We start from the raw sequence: 22,521 nt of genomic DNA on the forward strand, positions 1-22,521 counted from the left end.
GCCTCTAAGTGTTCAAGTGAAAGGAAGAGCCATGTGTTTCTGACTTTAAATCAAAAGCTAAAAATGATTAAGCTTAGTGAGGAAGGCGTGCTGAAAGTCCAGATGGGCTGAAAGCTAGGCCTCTGGTGCCAGTTAGTCAAGCTGTGAAAGCAAAGGAAAAGTTCTTGAAGGAAATTAAAAGTGCCACTCCAATGAACACACGGATGTTAAGAAAGTGAAACAGCCTTATTGCTGATATGGAGTAAGTCTTAGTGGTCTGGATAGAAAATCAAACCAGCCACAACATTCCTTTAAGCCACACCTAATCCAGAGCCAGGCCCTAACTCCCTTCTATTCTGTGAAGGCTGAGGGAGGTAAGGAAGCTGCAGACGGAAAGTTCGAAGCCAGCAGAGGTTGGTTCATGAGGTTTAAGGAGAGAAGCTGTCTCCATAACATTAAAGTGCAAGGTGAGGCAGCAGGTGCTGATGGAGAAGCTGCAGCCAGTTATCCAGAAGATCTAGCTCAGATAATTCATGAAGGTGGCTACCCTCAACAATAGGTTGTCAATGGAGATGAACCAGCCCACGATTGGAAGAAGATGCCATCTAGGATTTTCAAAGTAGAGAGGAAAAGTCAATGCCTGCTTTCAAAGCTTCAAAAGACAGGCCAACTCTTGTTAGGGGCTAGTGCAGCTGATGACTTTAACTTGAGGTGAATGGGGGAGAGTACTTCCATTTCGAAAATCCTAGGGCCCTCAAGAATGATGCTAACTCTACTCTGCTTATGCTCTATAAAGAGAACAACAAAGCCTGGATGACAACACATCTGTTTACAACAGGGTTTACAGACTATTTTAAGTCTGCTGTTGAGACTGCTCTGAAGAAAAGATTCCTTTCAAAATGTTACTGCTTATTGGGCGCCTGGGTGGCTCAGTTGTTAAGCAACTGCCTTCGGCTCAGGTCATGGTCCCAGGGTCCTGGGATCGAGTCCCATATCGGGCTCTCTCCTCTGCGGGAAGCCTGCTTCTCCCTCTCCCACTCCCCTGCTTGTGTTCCCTCTCTCACTGTGTCTCTCTCTGTCAAATAAATAAATAAAATCTTTAAAAAAAAACAACAACAAAATGTTACTGCTTGTTGACACTGCACCTGGTCACCCAAGAGCTCTGATGGAGACGGACAGTGAGATCGTTTTCATGCCTGCTGACACGACCTCCATTCTGCAGCCCATGGATCAAGGAGTGATTTCAACTTTCAAGTCTTATTACTTAAGAAACACATTTCATAAGGCTCTAGCTGCCACGGGTAGTGACTCCTCTGCTGGACCTAGGCAAAGTAAACTGAAAACTTTCCAGAAAGGATTCATCATTGTATATGGCACTAAGGACATTTGTGACTCGCAGGAAGAGGTCAAAGTATCAAGAACAGGCGTTTGGAACAAGTTGATTCCAACCCTCACGGATGACTTCGAGGAGTTCAAGACCTCAGTGGAGTACATAACTAGAGATGTCGTGGAAACAGCAGAACTAGAATGAGAAGTGGGGCCTGAAGATGGGACCGACCTGCTGCCATCTCATGACCAAACGTAAATGAATGAAGAGTTGCTTCTTAGGGATGAGCAAAGAAAGTGGTTTCTTGAGATGGGATCTACTCCTGGTGAACATGCTGTGAAGACCGTTGAAATGACAGCCAAGCAGTTAGAATGTGACATAAACTTAGTTGATAAAGCAGCTGCAGGGTGTGAGAAGATTGACTCCAATTTCGGAAGTTCTACTGTGGGTAAAATGCTATCAAGCAGCATCACATGCTACAGAGAAATGGTTCTTGAAAGGAAGAGGCAATCGATGTGGCAAACTTCACTGCTGTCTTATTTTAAGAAATCGCCACAGCCACCCCAACCTTCACAACACCGCCCTGATAAGTGGGCAGCCGTCAGCATCGAGGCAAGACCCTCCACCAGCAAAAAGATTAGGACTGGTTGAAAGCTCCCATGACGGTTAGCATATTTTTAGCAATAAAGTATTTTTAAATAAAGGTATATACACATTTTTTAGATACAATGCTATTGCACATTTAATATACTACAGTATAGTGTAAAGATAACTTTTATATGCACTGGGAAGCCAAAAAATTCCTTGCCTAGCTTTATTGAGATGTTCATTTTTTTGCAGTAGTCCAGAACCAAACCTGCAATATTTCTGAGGTGTGTCTGTAATCTATAATCCACTGTGGGGATTCAGGCAAGTCATGTGGGGAGATTTTTATGTCAAGAAGATGTAGTCTTTAGATTCCCAGCATTTGTGAAGACATTAGATCGTTTCGTTATATCCCATAGGAGTTTCTCCACATACCTATTTATTTTTTTATTTTTATTTTTTTTAAGATTTTATTTATTTGCAAGAGAGAGAAGGAGAGACAGAGAGCATGAGAGGGAGGAGGGTCAGAGGGAGAAGCAGACTCCCCGCCGAGCAGGGAGCCCGATGCGGGACTCGATCCCGGGACTCCAGGATCATGACCTGAGCCGAAGGCAGTCGCCCAACCAACTGAGCCACCCAGGCGCCCTCCACATACCTATTTAAAGAATACACAGTTTGGTAGCATTTTGACTTAACATTTCCGTCTATGAGAAAACCTTTGTATTTGGAAAGTCTGTGGAAATGATAAGATGAAACATTTTCAGAAAACAGAGATTTTGTTCATAGAAGCCCCCCAAATTGGACTGGTTAGGTTAAGATCAATATGGCCCAAAGTGTATTCATTAAGTTTCTCGGAAGGGATTCTCTCCTTGGAGGTAAAAGCAGGTCAATTCCATCAAATTTAGATTTTCTTCTCTAGAATGTTAGCTTAAGGTTTGCAACATAACATGCCATTTAGAATATCAGAAGTTGTCCCACTTCCCTTTCCTCTGTGTCTACACCCCATCCATGCACCTTCTGTTCCTGGCTAGCAGAGCTCTGGACACGGTTTCTAGTTCTGAGCTTCCTGCTGCAGCCCCAAGGCCATTTTCCCATGTCCTGCTTGCACTGTTTTTCTCTTGTCAGTTCCTAAGTGGCCCTCCAGAGTCCTGACTGGGTTTGCAAAGGTCCTCACTGCTCTTCTCCCTCTCTCCTGTTTTATTCTTAGAAATATACTCAGTAGGTTATTTTCCACCTTACTCACTTTAGTAATTAACAAGCTTGCTCTTGTGTATAAAAACCCATGGGTTTTAGGGTGCCTGGGTGGCTCAGTTGGTTAAGCGACTGCCTTCGGCTCAGGTCATGATCCTGGAGTCCTGGGATCAAGTCCCACATCGGGCTCCCTGCTCGGCAGGGAGTCTGCTTCTCCCTCTGACCCTCCTCCCTCTCATGCTCTCTGTCTCTCATTCTCTCTCTCGCAAATAAATAAAATCTTAAAAAACAAAACAAAACAAAACAAAAAACCCATGGGTTTTATAATGTAGCCCCTCTGCTCCCCACAAAACTTGTCCACTAATATCAGGCTTAACTGCCTACCTTTAATTGTCAGAGGTGTAATGTTCACTTTTAAAAATGCATTGAACCATTAAGATTTAATAAACAACTTAACCTCTATTAATGAGGATCTAAAATATACAACAGATTTAATACCTTAACTCGCTTCTAAACCTTTCTCATAAAATGAGACAGTTAAGTATTACCTAGAAGAAATGACCCCCACACAAGCCTCTTGCTCTATCATGCTTCCCAGGGTTCTCTCCCCTCTGTTAGCAGTGACCTGATAAATTTATCATGAGACGCAAGTGAGAGAGAGAAAAGGAAAAAGGCATTACCATAGGAGTCTTCGAAAGAACCATATTTGTATTTATTTGTCCTCCGCACAGGGGTCATGGGCAGACACACTGGGCCGACGTGTGGGCACACAGCTCCCCCAGGTCACAACTCACAAACTGTCAGAATTCCTCACTTCAATCTCTCCAGCTACTGCACCCCGTTGCATAGATTGTGCAACAGGTTAATTTTTGTCTCTGTCCCTGAAGGAAGAAAGGACTACACCTTGACAGTGACTCACTGCAGCCTACGATAATGGGATTCTTTTGATTATGGAGGAGGTATTGAGCTATGTAGGTTGCAAACAGGAACCGGGCTGTCTCCCATGCTAAGGAATCTTACAAGGAAAAGGTGACTGGTAGAACTTTATCAGCAGGGAAGGTAGACACGAGAGAAACAGTTTTAATTAGGAAGGCAAGTCGGGCGGCAACTGGGGAAGGATGGACCAAGAAAGGGATAGTGTGGGGTCAGGAAGACCAGGCAACCCTACATAGTCGAGTGGCACGATGTGACAAGGATCCGAACCACAACCTGCCCCACTTAGTGCCCACTCTGCTGGAAGTTCAGCCCTCCTGCCAGATGAGCTTTAAAATTTCTGAACCCTGGGATGCCTGGGTGGCTCAGTCGGTTAAGTGTCTGCCTTCAGCTCAGGTCATGATCCCGGGGTCCTGGGATTAAGCTCCGCGTCAGGCTCCCTGCTCAGCGGGGAGCCTGCTTCTCCCTCTGCCTGCCGCTCCCCCTGCTTGTGCTCTCTCTCTCTCTGACAAGTAAATAAAATCTTTAAAATAAAATAAAATAAAATTTCCGAACCCCTTCATGGCGAAAAGAAAGTCTGGGAAGAGAAAAACAGGCCAGGAAGAAAGTGAACGAGCATGCAGTGAATGGGCCTTGACCAGTCCCCCTTCTTTGAACTGAATTCAATTAGTGAAACTCGAGAACCCGGGGAGTCCGAGACTGGCCTTTCCCCTTCTCCGCCTCTAGTCAATTTTTAATTTGCTGTCATCGATTAGCTGACAGGAGAAGAAAGCTGTGTCTCAGCAGCTGAAGTCGGCTGATGGGAAGGGCCTTGAATCAGGGCCTCCGGAGTGGGCGGTGCAGCCTGAACTACCTGGGAGGCGAGCTTTGGCTCCGAGGGGTACAAGAGCCAACTTGCCGAAGCTTCCTTGCTCGTCAAGGCACCTTTAAACAACCGCAGCTGTTTCATCTGCAGGCAGGAGAAAGTGAAAACGGCCCCCAAAGTTCTCCCGGCTCAAATAAACACCGTAAATGTAGGCAAACGTGCCTTTGAAATTGAAATGCCTCGAGCAGACAGACGGACAGCTGTTGGTTGTCCTGCTACTAACAGGTTTGTCCCTCATTGTCTGTGATGACTGCTCTTTGAGGCTGACAGAAATAAACACAGAGAGAATTACCTCTGACTATTCCAAAGGGAGAAGGTGGCCAGACTTTTATTTGGGGGGCATTAGATGGGGCAAAAAGCAGGGAAATTTTGTTTCTCCCCAGTGTTGCCAGGAGACACGCAGAGGGGTGGCCTTTCCGTGGACTGATGCTCCTTAGTCGATGCGTTTTCAGGGCGTGCTGGTGGTGGTTGTGGTGGGATTTAGTGGGCACAAAGCCCCGCCACTACTCACAGGCTTCTAGAGAGTGCCACAGCTGTAGACCAGCTCGGGTAATAGTGTGGGCTTGGCAGCCTGCTTCAGGTTTCTCTCCGCCGCGTACGCCCCTTCCCTTCGGGGGTGTACAGCAAGACCACCTTGTTCAGTAGTTGACTCATGACCGTGTGCAGCAAACCCAACAAGGATGAGGCAACTAATGCATTTCTAATCCCGTGTCTGACTGAATTCCAGTTTTCTCCTCTCCCAAGTGGTGAAACAGGAAGCAACATTCCATCAGGAAGAACCAGAAGGTGCCATCCAGTAGCTTTGCCTCACGTCACGGATCGCCCTCAGTCAGAAATCTAGACGTGCAACTTTAGAGGGTGGGTCTCTGAAAGAATTTCAGAGCTTACACAGAGATGAGGTGTGTTGCTCTCTGATGAGAACGAGGCTGCCTGGAACGCTGCAAATCTGGCCCTGACTGCTCTTCACAGGCAAGGGGCATCTTTTGTGGACTGAAGTTTCTGGAAGGTAGGCACCATTTCGCTGATGTTGCTACCATTTGAGAACTCTCAAAGCACGTTGGCCTCGACTCTGTGTGTGTGTGTGTATGTGTGTGTGTGTGTGAGAGAGAGAGAGAGAGAGAGAGAGAGATGTTCAAAACGCTCATTTTTGGCCCGCTGTTCAGGGAGAGATACAGAAAAGAGAGATGTGAAGCCCATTGCTTGATGAGTTTGACTTCAGAAGCATTCAGTCGGGGAGAGCAAATGTTGAAGGCAAACCTCTCCTCTGACCTGTAGCACTTGCTCTTTGGCGAGTTGAAACGGATTCATCGTAGGGCTAGGAAGGATTGTTCAGCCTGTGCAGTCGCAGGAGGCTGAGCCCTCAGTGGGCACAGCCTGGTTTAGGAGGAACGAGGAATGAAAAGGGTGACCTCAGACCTCCGGGTGGCATGGCCAAGGCCATTTCAGACCATGTCAGAATGTCTTAAATGTGGAACAAGGCAGGACTTGCTCGCCTGACAGTGGCAGACTTTTCTAAGCTGGCTCTGTCTTGAGGGAGACAGTCTCCATGCTATGTCCAGAAGACATTAGCTATTAGTTCTACAACTGCCGGCCTTGGGGAGAGAAACATAATAAAGCTTTCCTTTTTTATAACCAGTGTACATGTTTAGCCAGGATGTTCTTTTAGGCAAGTTTATTTCCTGAAAAGCCTTACACATGGGGCAAGGGAAGGAAACTTTGGGGACTCACCAGAGGATGCATATTCATTTATTCATTAATCCATACTATTCAAGTGCCTTCTGTACCACGAATGAGGGTTCTGACTTTATTTTTTTTATTATGTTATGAGGGTTCTGACTTTAAACAGCACCTTTTCATGCCTCTTCCCCTACAAGCCCCCCCCTTTTTAAGGGGTTTCCAATTAAATTTAATCAGTAGAATTTGCTGGACAAAGGAGCAAATTCTTTAAGGGGAAAATAGGTAATAATTGTATTGTCTGCCCTTTAAAAATGTTTCTGCCTTTTCTAAAAGCAATCAAATTAATTGACATAAGTTTGACGATAACTCTGAGTTGGTAATAATCTACATTATTCTGGGTTAGTAATAATCTACATTTATTGAGTCCTCGCTGTGCATAAATGCATTTCCTATTTAATTCAGTGAGATAGAACTTGTGTTATGCAGTTTTCAGATGAGGACATTTGGGCTTGGTGAGAGGTATAGCATAGCGGGGAAGTGAGAAAGCCCAGATTCTGTTGCCTCTCTGTACACAGAAATATGTGATTGGAGCCTTCTCTATTCAGCCCTTCAGAGTCCTTGTCATGTGGAGAGGGTTCTGAACCCATGATAATATGTAAATATGCTAACACAGTATCTTATAGCAAAAGACCAAAGGTCAGTCTATAATTTGCTTCTACTGGGGTGAAGACGTGGTGTGGTGGACGGAACATGGGCTAGAAAGGCAGACAGATCTAAATTTGAATCCCTGCTTTCTGCTTACTACGTGTGTGACCTTGGCAAGACAGTGAAATTCCTCAAACCTCAGTTTCCTTATTTATAAGCTAATTATTATAATGTCCATCCCGCAGGGTTACTTGTTATAAGGAATAGAAAGACAAGGTATGCACAGTGCCTTCTGCATGATTGACAAATGGTAGGCTTTCGATATATAGTATTCATTTCTCCAATTATTTGTGGATGCTTTCGGAGTACAAGATCCTCTTCTGGGTTCAGGGGTAACAGCAGTGAACAAGGGAGACAAGACTCTGCCCTCACGGGGCTGACTGGTGCTGGTTTGGTCTAGCACCGTGTCACTGACTTTCTTTGAAAATCAGGTTGTGATTACTGAGATCCTCTGGTGGAGCTGATCTGGCTTTGACACAGCCTCTGAAGCAGAGCAGTAAACATCCTATGTTAGGGGTCCCCCAAAGCATAGTAGAATCAGGCAAAAAACAAGGACATCAGATACCTCTTTTGCAAGGGTCAGTTTGTTGTGCTAATCATTGCACAGTTATAGGAAAGATATGCTTTTATGCGTGCCTTCACACGCACACACACACACACACACACACACAGTTCATTTGAGTTTTCTTAGGTCCCCAAGGCACTGCCGGCAGGCTGTGCATGGGAGGAGGGTCTGGCTCCAAAGTCTCATAAAGCACAGAGTGTAGTGTGGCAACCATTCATTTACCTTGGGCTCCAGGCCATCTCTACAACAGCCTGGGGCTTTCCAAGGCCTCCCCAATGTGAATTTAGGCATGTAGTCCAAAGATTGAACTGGAGATAATACACCTTTATAAAGATGGATTTGGACAAGAGCGATTGACTTATTTACTGGCTAAAGGCCTATAATCAAGTTCATCAAATAGGCTAGTTGGCATCAAGAATGGTGTTTTGGTAATCTGTCCCTAATTTTGAATCCCGATGATCTGCAGATTATGGCAAAGAGATTAGAGGAACACAGAGGAGCTCCCTTTGGAATCAAATGCAGGTCTCCCTTCTCTTAGAAACACCTGCACACCCAGAGCACCAACCTTATTGGTCCTCCATGGCCCAAGTTTGTTGTTTGATTTATTTGGTGGACGCAGAATGATTGAAGACATCTTTGGGACACCCTAGACAGACCAGACAATTGGCACTATGAAAGAAGTCTTTCTGAAGTAACAAGACTTATTTTCCTAAGCCCTATGCAACAATCAATCTCATCATTTTATGGTCCTACTATATATATATTGCCTTAAAATTGCATCTTGTGGAGGGTTTTTTAAATGATGAAAACATAAACCAAGCTAAAAACCTAATTAAAATAAATTAGGGCTTAGGTATAAAACCCTCAAATAGCAGGTGAATGGGGATATTAAGAATCTTTGACCTTGTATAACACTTTAACAGCCAAAATTCTCCACAGGACTTTCTGCTGATGGTAGATAGATGTTTGATTGTCATTAAACTTGAGCAATCACTGTGTTTTTAAAATAGTTATTCCCAAATTTCATTATTATCATAACTTAAAGTCTGAGAAAGCACACTAATTTGGCTTGGGTGACCTTGAAACAAATTTCACCCGTCCTAAGTACGAGAATTTAAAATTTCGCAGGTTGTGAGCGTCCAGATTCCCCTCAAATGTAAAGTTAAAGGGGTTTGGTTCATTTTAGTAACCATTTCTTCTTTCTTTCTTTCTACCTGGTCACTAGAGAGTTTGTGGAGGGCGTTCATGCTGCATTCTTTTTTTTTTTTTTTTTGATTTTGATAGTGTTTTTATTTCTTTGGCTTATTGAAGACTCCAGATGTGGAGCCTTAGCACCACCAGAGTGTTGCTTTATAGTGAGTAACACTGGGATTCAAATAGATGTGTGTTGGGGCTTCTAAAATGGCCCTCTTGAGGCTAAGGGATTCATTTTTATTTTTTATTTATTTTTATTTTTTATTGTTATGTTAATCCCCATACATTACATCATTAGTTTTAGATGTAGTGTTCCATGATTCCTTGTTTGTGCATCATGTTGCATTCTTAAGGAGAGTAACTGAGCAGATCAGAGGCCTAATACATAGTTGGTGTTTGGTTTACGAGGTTTCAATTTAATGGAAAGTTTCCTTTTTATTGATCTCCAAATTATATCTTCAGGAAAGCAGGAAATGGAGATATTTAATGAAAGTATCCCAATCTCTCTGTTTAGGATTGATACACACACACCCCACCCAGTCTCTCTCTCTCTCTCTCACACACACATACACACTTCCATGTGCTGGTGCACATTATAAAAACAAACCCAAAAGATACATATATATTATGTGTGTGCAACCAACTTTATTTCTTCTCCTGTCATAGATGGCTCTGTCTTCTTCCATCTTGGAGCTGTGTCTTCTGAAACATGTGACATGTGGTCACTAGGACTGGAGAAAGGAGAAATGAAAACAGGTCTCCAGCTTTTTAATTTTTTTTAAATTGAGGTATAACTGATGTAGAACACGATATGAGTTTCAGGTGTACAACATAATAAGTCAGTATTTGTATATATTGTGAAATGACCACCAAATACATCTCTCCTTTCTCTCTTAATGGGAAAACTGTAAAATTCACAGCTAAGGCATGTATTTAGGTTGATTGAAGAGAGAAAATGTCACATTAAGGGGCTCAAAATAATTTTCATTTACTGTATCCATGTTCTAAAAGAAGGGAAAATCATATGCCACAATCCATTTTTCTCCATAGAGTTCTTGTATGCAAGAACAAAGTCTATTTCTGTTATTTTGATTCCTTTGCCAGATATTTTAGTGGAGAGTCAATAAATAGTTGTTGATTAGATTGATCTTGACACAGGCTGAACAATTAAATAATCATTTCAAGATTCAGGCAAATGTTCTGAGAGCATTTTCTTCAATAACGAAGGTTACTTAACATCATTTAATAACTAAATTGGCTTTAATTTCTTCCCCTCAAATTTTGTTTTCTTATTTGACATCCAATTAAAACTTGAAAAACATAAAATCCGCTGATGCTGAACAAATTTCAAATTGTTCAGATTAGCAATTTTTGTTTGCAAGGTTCACATCAAGAACTCATTATCATATTCCACTTTGGGTCAAAGTCACAGGCTTTATAATGAGCTCCTCCTGTTCCATCAGCCATAACTGGCTTTCCCTGACTTGTTTCAAATGGAGATCTGTTTTGTGTGGAGGTCTGGTCTATCACCACCAAACTTCAGAGCATTTCTAGATGATGACTATCAAATAATATGCAAGTTGGATTTTCCCAAGTAACTACTTCACAGATGACACTATTGTAGTGGATTTCAAACTGTTTTTTTAGACCATCACTGATGGTAAGAAATACTTTTTAGACCTCAATTTAGAAACACACACACACACTAACTGAAATAAAGTTTTCATAAAACATTACTTGGTACATATTGATGTTTTCTCTTCTATTCCATTCCACTCCACTCTATAAAATTTCTAGTCATAGCTACTGATAAATTTTGTGACCTCTTGGTAGTGGTTCTCAATACGGGCTGAGTGTAAGAATTAACTAGGGAACTAAAAAAAAAATACTAAATGCCAAAGGCGTGGTTGACCGATGAAATGGATTAGAGATTCTAGAAATCAGCTTCCACATATTTGGACCCTTGATTTATGATAACATTGATATTATGCAGAAGGGACAGTCATTTGAATATACAGATGGAAAAAAAACCCTGAATCTTGATTCTAACCTCAAAATTTATACACACTGAGGTGCCTGGGTGGCTTAGTTGGTTAAGCATCTGACTCTTGGTTTTGGCTCCGGTCATGATCTCAAGGGTGATGAGATCGAGTCCTGCGTGCGGCTCCGTGCTCAGCGGGGAGTCTTCTTGAGATTCTCTCCCTTTCCGTCCTCCTCCCCCTCTGCCTCTCCCCGCATCTGTGTGCTCGTGCGCCCATGCGCGCACGCACAATTCTCTCTCTCAAATAAATAAATGAATAAAATCTTTAAAAAAATGTATACCCATCTGAATGTTAATGTAGATGTGGCAGATAAAACTGGCAGGTAAAACTATAATTTCTAGATCTGTGTTGTCCACTATGGCAGCCGCTAGCCCCTTGTTGCTACTGAGTCCCTGAAACGTGGCTGGTCCGTTAGAGATAGAGTCTAAGCGCAAAACCCGCACCAGATTTCAAAACCCTACTGTAGAGAAAGAATTCAAAATGTCTCATTAGTAATTTTTATATTGATTATATGTTGAAATGATAATTCCAAAAAAATATTATGGATGTGTTGGGTTAAATAAAATACATTATTAAAATGAATTTCCTTTTTTTTTTTTTTACTGTTTAAAATGCAACTACAAGAAAACTTTAAATTACATATTTGGCTCCCACTATTTTTCTATTGGACAGCATCATTCTAGATAACAAAATCGGATAGATTAATGACCTTGGGGTGGGCAGTGATTTTTAAAACAAGACAGAGGAAGTACTAGTATACGGAAAAGATCTATACATTGGACTATAGTAAAACTAATAACTTCTTTCTATCAAAGATTACCATTAAAAGAGTAAAAGATAAGCTGCCGAAGGGAAGGGGACATTGCCATACATATAAACAACCAGGAGTCATATCCAGAATAAAGAAACAAGTCCATTAGAAAAGATAGACCAACACAATAGAAAGTTGGGTGAGAAATTGGAACAGGTACTTCACAAAAGAACATATCCAAATGGCCAAGAAACAGGAAATGTGCTCAACCTTATTGGAATGCTCTTTAAAACCACAGTACAGTACTTCTACACACCCACCAGAGAGGCTAAAATTTAAAAGATAGGCAGCAGGAGGGTTGGTGAGAATGCGAAGAAGCTGGAACTCTCATACACAGATGTGGGCGTGTGAATAGGCACAACAGCTCTAGAAGACTGGCCAACAGGATCTCTTAAACGAGAGTATACGTACACCCGTGGCCTAGCATTTGCATTGCCCTACAGAAATGCATACATATGTTTACCAAAGACATGCTCAAGAATGTTCACAGAGAGTGGCCTTATTTGTTATAGCCCCCAGTTCAGAACAACCCAAATTTCTCTCAACAGGAGAATGGAAAAATAGCCTGTGGTATAGTTACACCATGGAACACTAAACACCAGTGAAAATGAGTCAGTTACTGTCCACACATCAACCTGGATATGTCTCAGTCGCAACTGTTGAGGGAGAGGATCTAGATACAAAAGAATGCAGTCAGTGTGATTCCGTTAGTATGAAGTTTAAGAACGGGCAACAGGAATCCACGGTGTTAGAGGTTGGGCGAGGATAACTGGAGACAGTGGGGTGGTGACTGGGCAGAGACACAGTGGAGGATCTGGGGCGCTGGTAATATCCTATTTCTTGGCCTGGCTGCTGGTTATAACACAGGTGTGTTTATTTTTGTTATTTGTTACTTTACTATCTGCATGCTCGGCTTTAATAAATATGTTTGTTAAGCAACAGTAACAATACTGATTTAGGTGTTCTGAATCAGGGGAGAGCATGGCTTAGAAATATTTTCTAGGTAATCCCCTTAGAGAGCCAGCATTGAGAACCAGGGCACTAATGAGTCACAAGTAACTCTTTTGAAAACCATGTGCTGATATAACTATAATCCCTATTCGAGGCAGTGCTAGGCTCTTATTGTCTTAAGTTGCACTGACTTTGAGGACATAATTCACATGGATGAATCTTAGAGACATAAAGAATCATAAAGTTAATGCCTTAGAAGGCCGGGCAGGTAACTCAAATGAGCAGCGGACCAGGTGATGAACCTTGTGCCTCACTTAAGGCCTGCGGGTCCTGTGATTACTGCCAAATCTTCTGGGTCTGGTTTTTTTTTGTTTTTTGTTTTTTTTTTTCCAAGTGAAGCTGTGAATCTGGATTTTTTTTGTGAAAATTCCTAAAATTTAGATGTCGGCTCAAATTATGTTAAAGCACTCCCCAGGTCAGACGAAACTGATTGGTAGGTCCAGTTCAGCCTGCACCAAGTTCTGCCACTGATTTGTAACTCTGACTTCAAGTTTTAGAGCCAGAAGGAAACTTACGGGTATCACTGTATAGTCTATTAATTATGTTTCCCTTTTCTGCTTCTGCAGGGATGTTGTGAAAGTAAAGGCGAAACTTTTACATATATATATACACATACATATATACACAGTACTTGAATTTCCTCGCGGAAAGCTATCCTATATACTCAAGGTAATTACTGTTATTTACACTTTATTTTATTTTATTTTACCTCTACTGTGTTGTCTTCACTGTGATCTTGAAAAACTATATCTGTGCCCCAAAGCTTTATTATTATGTGGTATTGTTTTATGTATTATGTATGTATTATGTGATATTGATATATGTATTATGTTCTGGGGGGAGGAGAGGTGTTTTGGGCAAGGCAAGTTCCATGTTATTCTCTATGATATACTGTAGATCCATACTCTATTCTTTTTGAGAGGAGACATGTTGAGTGAAAGTTTCCTCTGGCAGCACCAGGTGGCAAAGAGCTCCACCTGGCTTAGCTGGTATTTGCTGCGTCTGTGATCCAGTCTCGCCCCCCACCCTCCCCTTCCCATTTTCCCCGAGCCTCCTTTCTAACTGGAAGGAAGAGTGGCTCTGTCTGTCCTGCAGGTTTCCAGCCTCCAGCCTCTCCCCTGTGAGAGACGGGCTTTGAAAAGCACACGTCTTCCAAGTCATCAAAAGTGACAATCGGGAAATGATTATTTGCATGGGGAAGAGTTACAGCGCATGCTCACAAATATGGATGAACGGCAAAATCAAGTACTGTAAAGAGAAGGAGCCTTTTTACCCTCAGCGCCTAACTTTGGGTCTGGCTCTGGGTCACCTGGAGCAGGTCACTTGATCCCTCTAAACTTCTCTTCGCGTGTGTAAATTGGGGGTATGAATAATGATTATTGTGGTGAGGATACAATGAGCAAATGCTGGTGAAAGAAATCGTGTTCATTGTGAGATGCGTGCCGGTTGTTAGTTATAATTGTAAGTGTTGCCTTGAACTTCTGTCATGGTGTGTGAAGAGACGGTGCTGTTATTCCCAGTTTACAGCTGCGAAAGCAGGTGATACAGCCGCTGGGCCTCTGGATCACGTCCCTGACACTTGGCCCTGCACCAACAGTGCTCGTCGGCGTGGGCCCTCGCCCCACCTCCCGCCTAACCAAATCCCAGTGAATCAGTAGAGAATGTAGAAGGGGTTCATGACCAAGGCCCACCCCACCCCTGCCTTTTAGCCTATACTTTTCTATACCTTCTTACCAAAAGTTACGCTAAACACAAACCCCATCGATCACAAATGTATTTCCCCTGCTTACTTTCTGTGAGGTGAGAGTAAATAGGGAAGCAGTAACCTGCTGGGGTGGGCGGGTACGGGGAAGCACGGGGAAGCCGGAGTAAATAAACTACTTTTTGCTAACAAAGAAGGCGCTTTCTCTGGGGAGGAGTGGTTGAGCTGGACCTTCGGAAGTTACCTGAGGATTTCTGTCTCGGTCATGCTGCCAGCGGCTGGTGGCTGCTCAGCCTGAATCCGTCTTTGGCTTCCAGAATTCCTGGGGCTTCTGGAGTTGCACACCTACCCCGAGGCCCTGTGGACAGGCCCGCCCCCCGCACTGGAGGGGCCTAGGGCAAGAGGACATGTGGAGTTGCCTGGCCCTCAGCCTGGCCTTGTCCCCCTTCCCAGCCCCAGAATTGTCCTGCTTGGCTAGAAGCCCAGTGCACGTGCGTGCAGACCCCTCGGTGTGTCTGTGTGTCCAAGTGTGAGTCTCTTTGTCTCCTCCCCAACAGTCTCCTGTTGGCCATCCCTAGGCCTAGGGGTATATTGTGCTGTCACTTTTCAGAGGACAGACCTGGCGGAGGGTCCATGCAGGCCTTGAAAGTGGTCTTGGAGGGGTTTAGGCAGGGAATTCTAGGATCCTGGGTACCCCTAGCAAGTCTAGAAAGGGGGTATGGTGTGTGGGTGGGCAGGCAGCCTTGGGTCTATGGACTCCTCAGCCAGTGGGAGGTATGGCCAGAGGAAGGCCAGACTGGGGTCTTTTCAAACAAGGCCAACGTGTAAGGGTGGGGCTTCTCCTGGGCCTGAAGCTCAGCGCCCTCTGTACACTGTCAGTGCTTAATGATATCACTGAGAGATGCATGAGAGAGCGACAGAGGCTGAGCAGTCTCAGAATTGCTATGGAATATGTAAATGTGACTCCTCTTTATCACCACGCCCTGGAAACTTCCACCTAACAGCATGGCAAGGTTGAAATTGCTCAGATTTCGTAAGGTGGCAGCTGAGTAACATTCCCGACCCTGTAAACTAACAGGAAGACAAATTTACTGAGAAACAGCTTTGCGTGGCAGGGAAGAGAAGCATCCAGGGCTCTCCCTCCCCACCTGGAACAAAAGGACTTCACTGCGGCTCCGCTAGGGATCTCTTGGTATATTTTAAGAGACTGGACACAAGTTTAGAGGAGTTGATTTTATGTATGTTTCAGACAATGCTTGCACCTGAGATACTTGCTGTTGAATATCATGTGATCCTTCCATTCGCCTTCACTTTCTTCCAGAACATGACTCTCTTTCACAATGACCTTAAGATATCCATATTGAAATGTCACTAACAGGACCGACACAGAGGAGGAATTCTGAATCCCCTCATACAGCACGTGGAGCCGGCAACCTACCCTGTGGGTCATCTCTGTTCCAGTCCCACCTCTGCTCTTCTCTAGGATCACACGTGGTCCTGCTTCACCTGATTCAGACTAGTCATTCCCACTAGCACTTCTGCCAACTATATTTCATGGCAGAAAAAATTTGGGGAAATACCTGATAAATCTTAGCTTAAAGAGAAAGGACTTTAAAAAAGAAGACTGAGGAGCCCAGAGCCCCCAAGTCAGGATCAATAGAGGAGTAGCCAGAAAATCACATCGACACATGTTCGACCTATGTCCCCCAGGGAAAAAGGAATTGGCCATGCACAAGATGTGGCCCTGACGTAGGAAACTCTATATATGTTAGCACAGTGTTTTCTCTCATTCATAGCATTGATTTGCATTGATAGAAATCAGAGAGACCAAAATGAAAATTACATAAAAATGTATTGGAGAGAAAGTTAAGGATACTGTCTTGGAAAGAATGTTTGTTTGAAATGTCTGGAAACTTAGGGAAATTTTTATTTATTTATTTTTTTAAGATTTTATTTATCAGAGAGAGAGGGCAAGTGGGGGGGAGGGCAAAGGAAGAGGGAGAAGGACAAGCAGACACCCCGTTGAGCACAGAGCCTGACGGAGGCTCGATCCCCGGACTCTGAGACCATGACCTGAGCCGAAGTCAGACACTTAACCAACTGAGCCACCCAGGTGCCCCGAAATTTTTATTTTTAAATAATGTGTTACATTTTCATACAATATCCCCAGGATGTTTTCCTTCCAGACACTTTTGCAGGCAAAATAGCTCTAAGTTTGAAGCCATGGGTTTAATCATTCATCAAAAACAGTAAAATGAATAAGTGAAATATTTCCCTTCTGCAGATGCCCTGCATTAAGTCTCTGTCTCTGTCTCTCTTGATCTCTGTCTGTCTCTCTGTCTCTGTCTCTCCCCCTAGCTACTTAAAATCTGGGCGTTATACATATGTTTTTTTTCTTTAAGGGGCTTCTTGCAGTAGACTGAGACTGGACAGGAATGACTCATTCTGTTCAGTTTTGAGATCTTATGAATTATTTTCCTATAGTGAATCAATAGCAAGGACTAGTGGCCATGGACAGAGGAAGCAGCTCTCCCTGCCAAGGAAGAGAGATGACCCATCCCTATCTACTCAAGGGAGCAAACTGACTGTTCCAGCAGGTGCTAATCTCCCAGCCCCACACCAGCAGTTCTTGCCGTAAGGAAATCTTGCCTTTTCTCCTTCTAACTTTTTTTGTGATTTCAGGGTCAGTGAAGAAAGCTGTGGAGAATGAGCAATTGAGATTTTTTTCCTGCCCTCTACTATAGGCTCCCCCGCCAACCGCACCTCACCCTCATCTCAAGATTACTAGAATCTTTGTCATCTCGTTTTTCCAAAGACTGCTTCATTCTGCGGGGGCAGCAGGCTGTGCGACAGGAAACCTTGCCTTTAACTATTACATAAGCATATATTTTTAAAACATTAAACTTTGGGGCTTGCTTCATCAGTGTGCCTTAGTAACCCCAAGTCCTTCCCTAAAAGTAACTCGGCTTCCTCCTCCTCTGTGAGAGGGATGTTCGAAATTCCTTCTTGATCAAGAGGTGGCCCCACGCCCTTCTGTAGGTTTTACTATCTTTTGTAAAATGATTCCTTTGTGATACTGTCCTGGTTGGGTTCCAGTGTTGAAGGAAATCCTGCTGTCACTGAGGAAATGAGTTACCCTGTCAGGTGGTTACATTCATCCCTCAGAAGTGCCTTTCTGACACTCGGTCTGGGGGACCTTCACACTGACTATGGGATTGTCGGAAATCAGTGAATGAGGCCTGAGTGTTGGGCCACCTGCAAGTCTGTGGTGCCATTGTTGAGGAAATGTAAATAGTGACAGTCCTAACACCTACAGCACTCACTATCTGCCCCACGTTGCACGGAGTGATTTAGACACATGACCTTATTTAATCCTGACCTAGACTGTACAGAAATAGGAAATATTATTCCTATTTTATGGATGAGGAATTCCAGGCTTGGAAGAAAGTCATGTGCTGTTCTAGCTCAGGTAGCTGGAAAGGGGTGAGGTTGGTCATTAAGAGTCCCAAACCCCTCTTCCTCGATAAGCCAGTAGTCCTTGGGTTCCCGCATGTCCTGTCCTAGAAATCCTACCCCAGGGTGTTGTGGGGGGTTAGTCTGGGTATCATCCCAGGTGAGTCTGATCATCCGCAAGGTCTGAACTAGATGCCACTGTGTAGTACAGCCTCTCCAGAACTGTCCCTAGGTTTTCTGTTTAGGATATGAAACCAGTTCTTTCCCCTGCAGTGAGAGATGTGGAGATCGTGGGGAGAATGCATCTGTGAAGGGGCAGGGGTGACCCGTTACTCTCCCTTGGGGAATCTTTTTAAACTTAGCCTTTAATCTTACTGTTTAAACCCACCTGACATGGGATTCTTGCCCAGACCCAATAAGGTGAAGATAATAAGATAATGTGACTCCATAACATAGCTCCAGGACTTTACTGTGTTCAGGAGTTTCTACATACCGAATCACTCTTAATCTGCGATAGGTCTTTGTGAAAGGTAGAATTAGCACCATTGAGCAAGTGAGACAGCAAAGAATTCAGAGAGACTGAGTTGCCCAAGTTCACTTAGTTGTTGTTTTTTTTTTTTTAAAGATTGATTTATTTATTTTAGAGAGAGGGAAGCCAGAGGGAGAGAGCAGGGGGAGGGGCGGAGGAAGAGGGAGAGAGAGAATCCCAAGCAGACTCCCCACTGAGCACGGAGCCTGAAGTGGGGCTCCATCTCATGACCCTGAGATCATGACCTGAGCCAAAATCAAGAGTCTGGCACCCAACTGCTGAGCCACCCAGGCACCCCGCCTCCCAAGGTCACTTAGTTTTAAGAGCCAGGGCTGGAGCTCAAACCTGGGCTTTCTTACTCTAAAGCCATAGTTCTTTCTCAAGTTTTCCGGCTGTTTGAAGTGGTATGTGAAGCACTACATTCTTTTTCTTTTTTTCATTTTTGATTTTATTCATCAATTACAGGCTTGCAGTGTGTATGGCAGTCTTGCTGACTCTTCTTACCTGGGACTACCTGGTGGGAGAGCTCCTCCAGCACCCTTCCGTTATCCCCAGGAGGGCTTTGCAGACTCTAGGTCAATCCTCTCATCTCTCAGATGGGAGAACTGAGGCAGAATCAGGGCCTCTCCTTAGGCTTCTCTGTGAGTGAGTCACTGTCAGCAAGGTTCCCAGCCCCCTTGCTCTTGCCTACATCACTCACTTGTGCCTGAGACTAATAACAGGGTAATTTGTGGAGCAAGATGTGTGACTCACCAGACCAGGGAGGAGAGCTTGTGAGGAAGGACTTGATGGAGAGGAGCAAAATATTTAATAGCAATTGGAAAGGAGATGCTGACGTGATGCTAATTGGGTTAACATTTCTTTACATTGCAACAGCATTGCTTAGTTACCCAACTCTTAATTTACATTGTAGATTTCTAAATTTAACTAAAAAAAAAAAAAAAGAGGGAAGGGAATTCTGCCTTTGAAGGCAGAATTATGAACAGTCGATCCTGTGTAACTTTCTCATAGAGTCCCTCCCAACCAGCTTAGATCTGTTCTCTTTGAACCCTAGGATTTATATCCTTCTAAGACTTATCTATTCTGTAACTTTGCTTCACATTCTACTGATTTCAGTCACACCTGTTTTTCTGCAAGTTCCTATCCATGTTACCAGTCTAAGTAAACTTCCTTGGTCACTTACCTCTTTCTTGGCCTTGAGCTGGTCTTTGGCAATCTCTTTCAATTAGCAGCTGGGGCAGAGATATAGCAGAGAGGTGATAAAGGTGAAGAGGCATCTGGAAGAATGACATTTTGGTGAATACTGCCTCCTTAAACTGCATTTTCTGTCTTACGTTTATTACCTTCAGAATCTAAAGTCACTTTATTTTTTTTTTAAAGATTTTATTTATTTATTTGAGAGAGAGAGAATGAGAGACAGAGAGCATGAGAGGGAGGAGGGTCAGAGGGAGAAGCAGACTCCCCGCCGAGCAGGGAGCCCGATGCGGGACTCGATCCCAGGACTCCAGGATCATGACCTGAGCCGAAGGCAGTCGCTTAACCAACTGAGCCACCCAGGCGCCCCTAAAGTCACTTTAAATCTATTTTTTATTTACTTTTTTAGAGGAGGGAGGGGCAGAGAGAGGGAGAGAATCTCAAGCAGGGTCCCCTGCTTCGCTGAGTGCAGAGCCTGACGCGGGGCTCGATCTCATGACACTGAGATCATGACCTGAGCCGAAACCAAGAGTCAGACACTCAACTGAGCCACCCAGGCGCCCCTGAAGTCAGTTTATAGATAGACCTCAAGATCCTGTCTTTCTACTGACTATGGAAACACACTCTATTTTCTCTGAAATTGCTAGAATACAAAAGATTCTGGTAGTTAGCTTTTGCATGTATAAGAAGAAGGCTGGGAGAAATTTTATGTAGGTAACAAACTTGCCTTACTTCAAATCAGGTATTAGCTTTTCTATATGAAACATTTACATGAAAAAATTACTGTCTCAAAATATTAATGCAAAATAAATCACCTTAATAACACTTTTTAGTAAGGGGCACCTGTGTGTGTATTGGGAAAACACTGGCTTTCCTGGATTTGCTTGGACAAGGCCCCTGTATTTTTCCTGGGACTGTTTCTTCATATCAATAGGGCTGGACTGGATGATTGTATGATTTTTAGAACAAAATGTACCTTTGTTGACTCGAATCATTAATAAGAAATCAATTATAAATGTTCCTAATATTGGATCAATAGTAACAAATTATCAACAGTAACAATAATTTATAAATTTTCAACACTAAGAATTTTACCCTTTTTTCATGTGTTCTTCAGTTTGCTTTTACACACACACACACGTTTAGATGTATATGTATAAAGAAGTATAATAATGAAATCATATGCCGTCATATAATTAAATATAGATATAATTTTGAATTTTGTTTTTTTTAAACTCTTCCCATGTTGGTAAAAAAATTCACCATAATTTTTAGTATTAGCTGAATGTTATTGCATAGACTTAACATTTCGAAATGTACTTAAATATTCCAGATTTTAAAAAATCATTATTATGAACACTGAAGTATTATTTATTAACTATAGCTTACACATATTTTTTGCCCAGTTTCACATATATCCCGAGGTAGGCTTGAACATTTTAGTGACTCCTAAAATTTGGTTACACTAAGGGATGGTATCATTTATGCTGTTTTTAAAATGTAAAAGTTTTAACTATATCACAGCACTGTATATTATTTTAAAATAACTTCTTTTAATTTAACAGGTGTCAGTTACAGAATTTTAGGACCTGAAAGTTCATTTAGCTCCTCTCTTTAGAAGGGCAAATGGTCTTTACTGCTCAACTCCAATTGATCATTTTTTTTTTTTAAAGATTTTATTTATTTATTCATGAGAGACAGAGAGAGAGACAGAGGCAGAGGGAGAAGCAGGCTCCCCGCGGAGCAGGGAGCCCGATGCGGGACTCGATCCCAGGACCCTGGGATCATGACCCAAGCCGAAGGCAGACGCTTAACTGACTGAGCCACCCAGGTGTCCCTCCAATTGATCATTTAACAGGCACGTGATAAAGTGATTTACAAATATTTACTCCCTTAATCATCTTAACAACCCTATCAGGGAAGTTATCAGTTATCACCTCTGTTTTGTAGATGGAGAAACTGACGTTAAGTTAGTTGTCCGAGGACACATGGTTCTTGAAGAGTCAAAACGAGGCCTTAAACTCAGGCAATCCAGCTCCAAAATGCATGCGCTTGACCACCGTGCTATATACTGACTCCCTTAATATCTGTTGAGCACTTACTGTTTGTACACCTATGGTATGCCAACTTAGGGATGCTGTTGTGAGCAGAACAGGTATCATGCCTACTCTCATGCATCTTGAAGTCTGAGGAAGGGGCCAGACTTCAATTGGATCAACATACAAACATATAATTACACATTTGATACAGGTTATGAAGGAAAAGAACACAGAATGATGGCAGTACTTTGTTTAGATTTGGAGCAGAGGGGGGGGAAGGGGTCATGGAAAGTCTGGAAGGAGATCTTAGGGAGGCTTAAGTTGAAGCTTGAAGGATAAGGAGGAGAGAGTTGGGTAAAAATGGGTAAAAGGTGTCTGGTAGAAAGAATAGTTAACGCACATGCCTGAAGGCAGGAAAGAACTTTGTCTTGTGCTCAAGAGTCAGAAAGCAGACCTGGCTTGTGGGATCTCAAAGTGAAGGGGAAGGGAGGCGCAAGCCTGGAAAAGTAGACAGGGGGGCCCAATGGCCTGGGGGCTGGTTACAAGCTTCTCCTTTAGAGGAGTGTGCAGAGATGGGTTAGGGCCCTGAGGAGCTGCCTCCAAAGGAGGCTGGGGCTGCTTAGGACAGCAAAGCCATTCCCAGGTGGGGTTTCTTCTGCACACAACAGCAAACAGTAACTTGTGATTTTCTAGGAATTAAACTTCATTGGCTCAGTATT

The 22,521-nt window shown here is 43.2% G+C and overlaps 2 protein-coding genes across 2 annotated transcripts in view; both read left to right on the forward strand.

Moving 5' to 3' along the window:
• Positions 1-5,959, forward strand: part of LINS1 (lines homolog 1) — a 42,574-nt gene extending 36,615 nt beyond the window's left edge. Inside the window, exon 8 of the mRNA XM_035024019.1 lies at positions 5,625-5,959. Coding sequence (XP_034879910.1) covers positions 5,625-5,680 — 56 coding nt within the window. The 3' untranslated portion in view covers positions 5,681-5,959. The remainder of the gene's footprint in view (positions 1-5,624) is intronic.
• CERS3 (ceramide synthase 3) overlaps positions 5,760-22,521 on the forward strand; it is a 101,452-nt gene continuing 84,690 nt past the window's right edge. The window contains exons 1-2 of the mRNA XM_035024021.1: positions 5,760-5,886; positions 13,452-13,554. The gene's annotated coding sequence lies outside the window, so the exon portion shown is untranslated. The remainder of the gene's footprint in view (positions 5,887-13,451; positions 13,555-22,521) is intronic.

The sequence above is a fragment of the Mirounga leonina genome, unplaced genomic scaffold, assembly GCF_011800145.1.
Source record: "Mirounga leonina isolate KUSES-001 unplaced genomic scaffold, KU_Mleo_1.0 Mir_178, whole genome shotgun sequence".
In the NCBI taxonomy this organism is placed as follows: Eukaryota; Metazoa; Chordata; class Mammalia; order Carnivora; family Phocidae; genus Mirounga; species Mirounga leonina.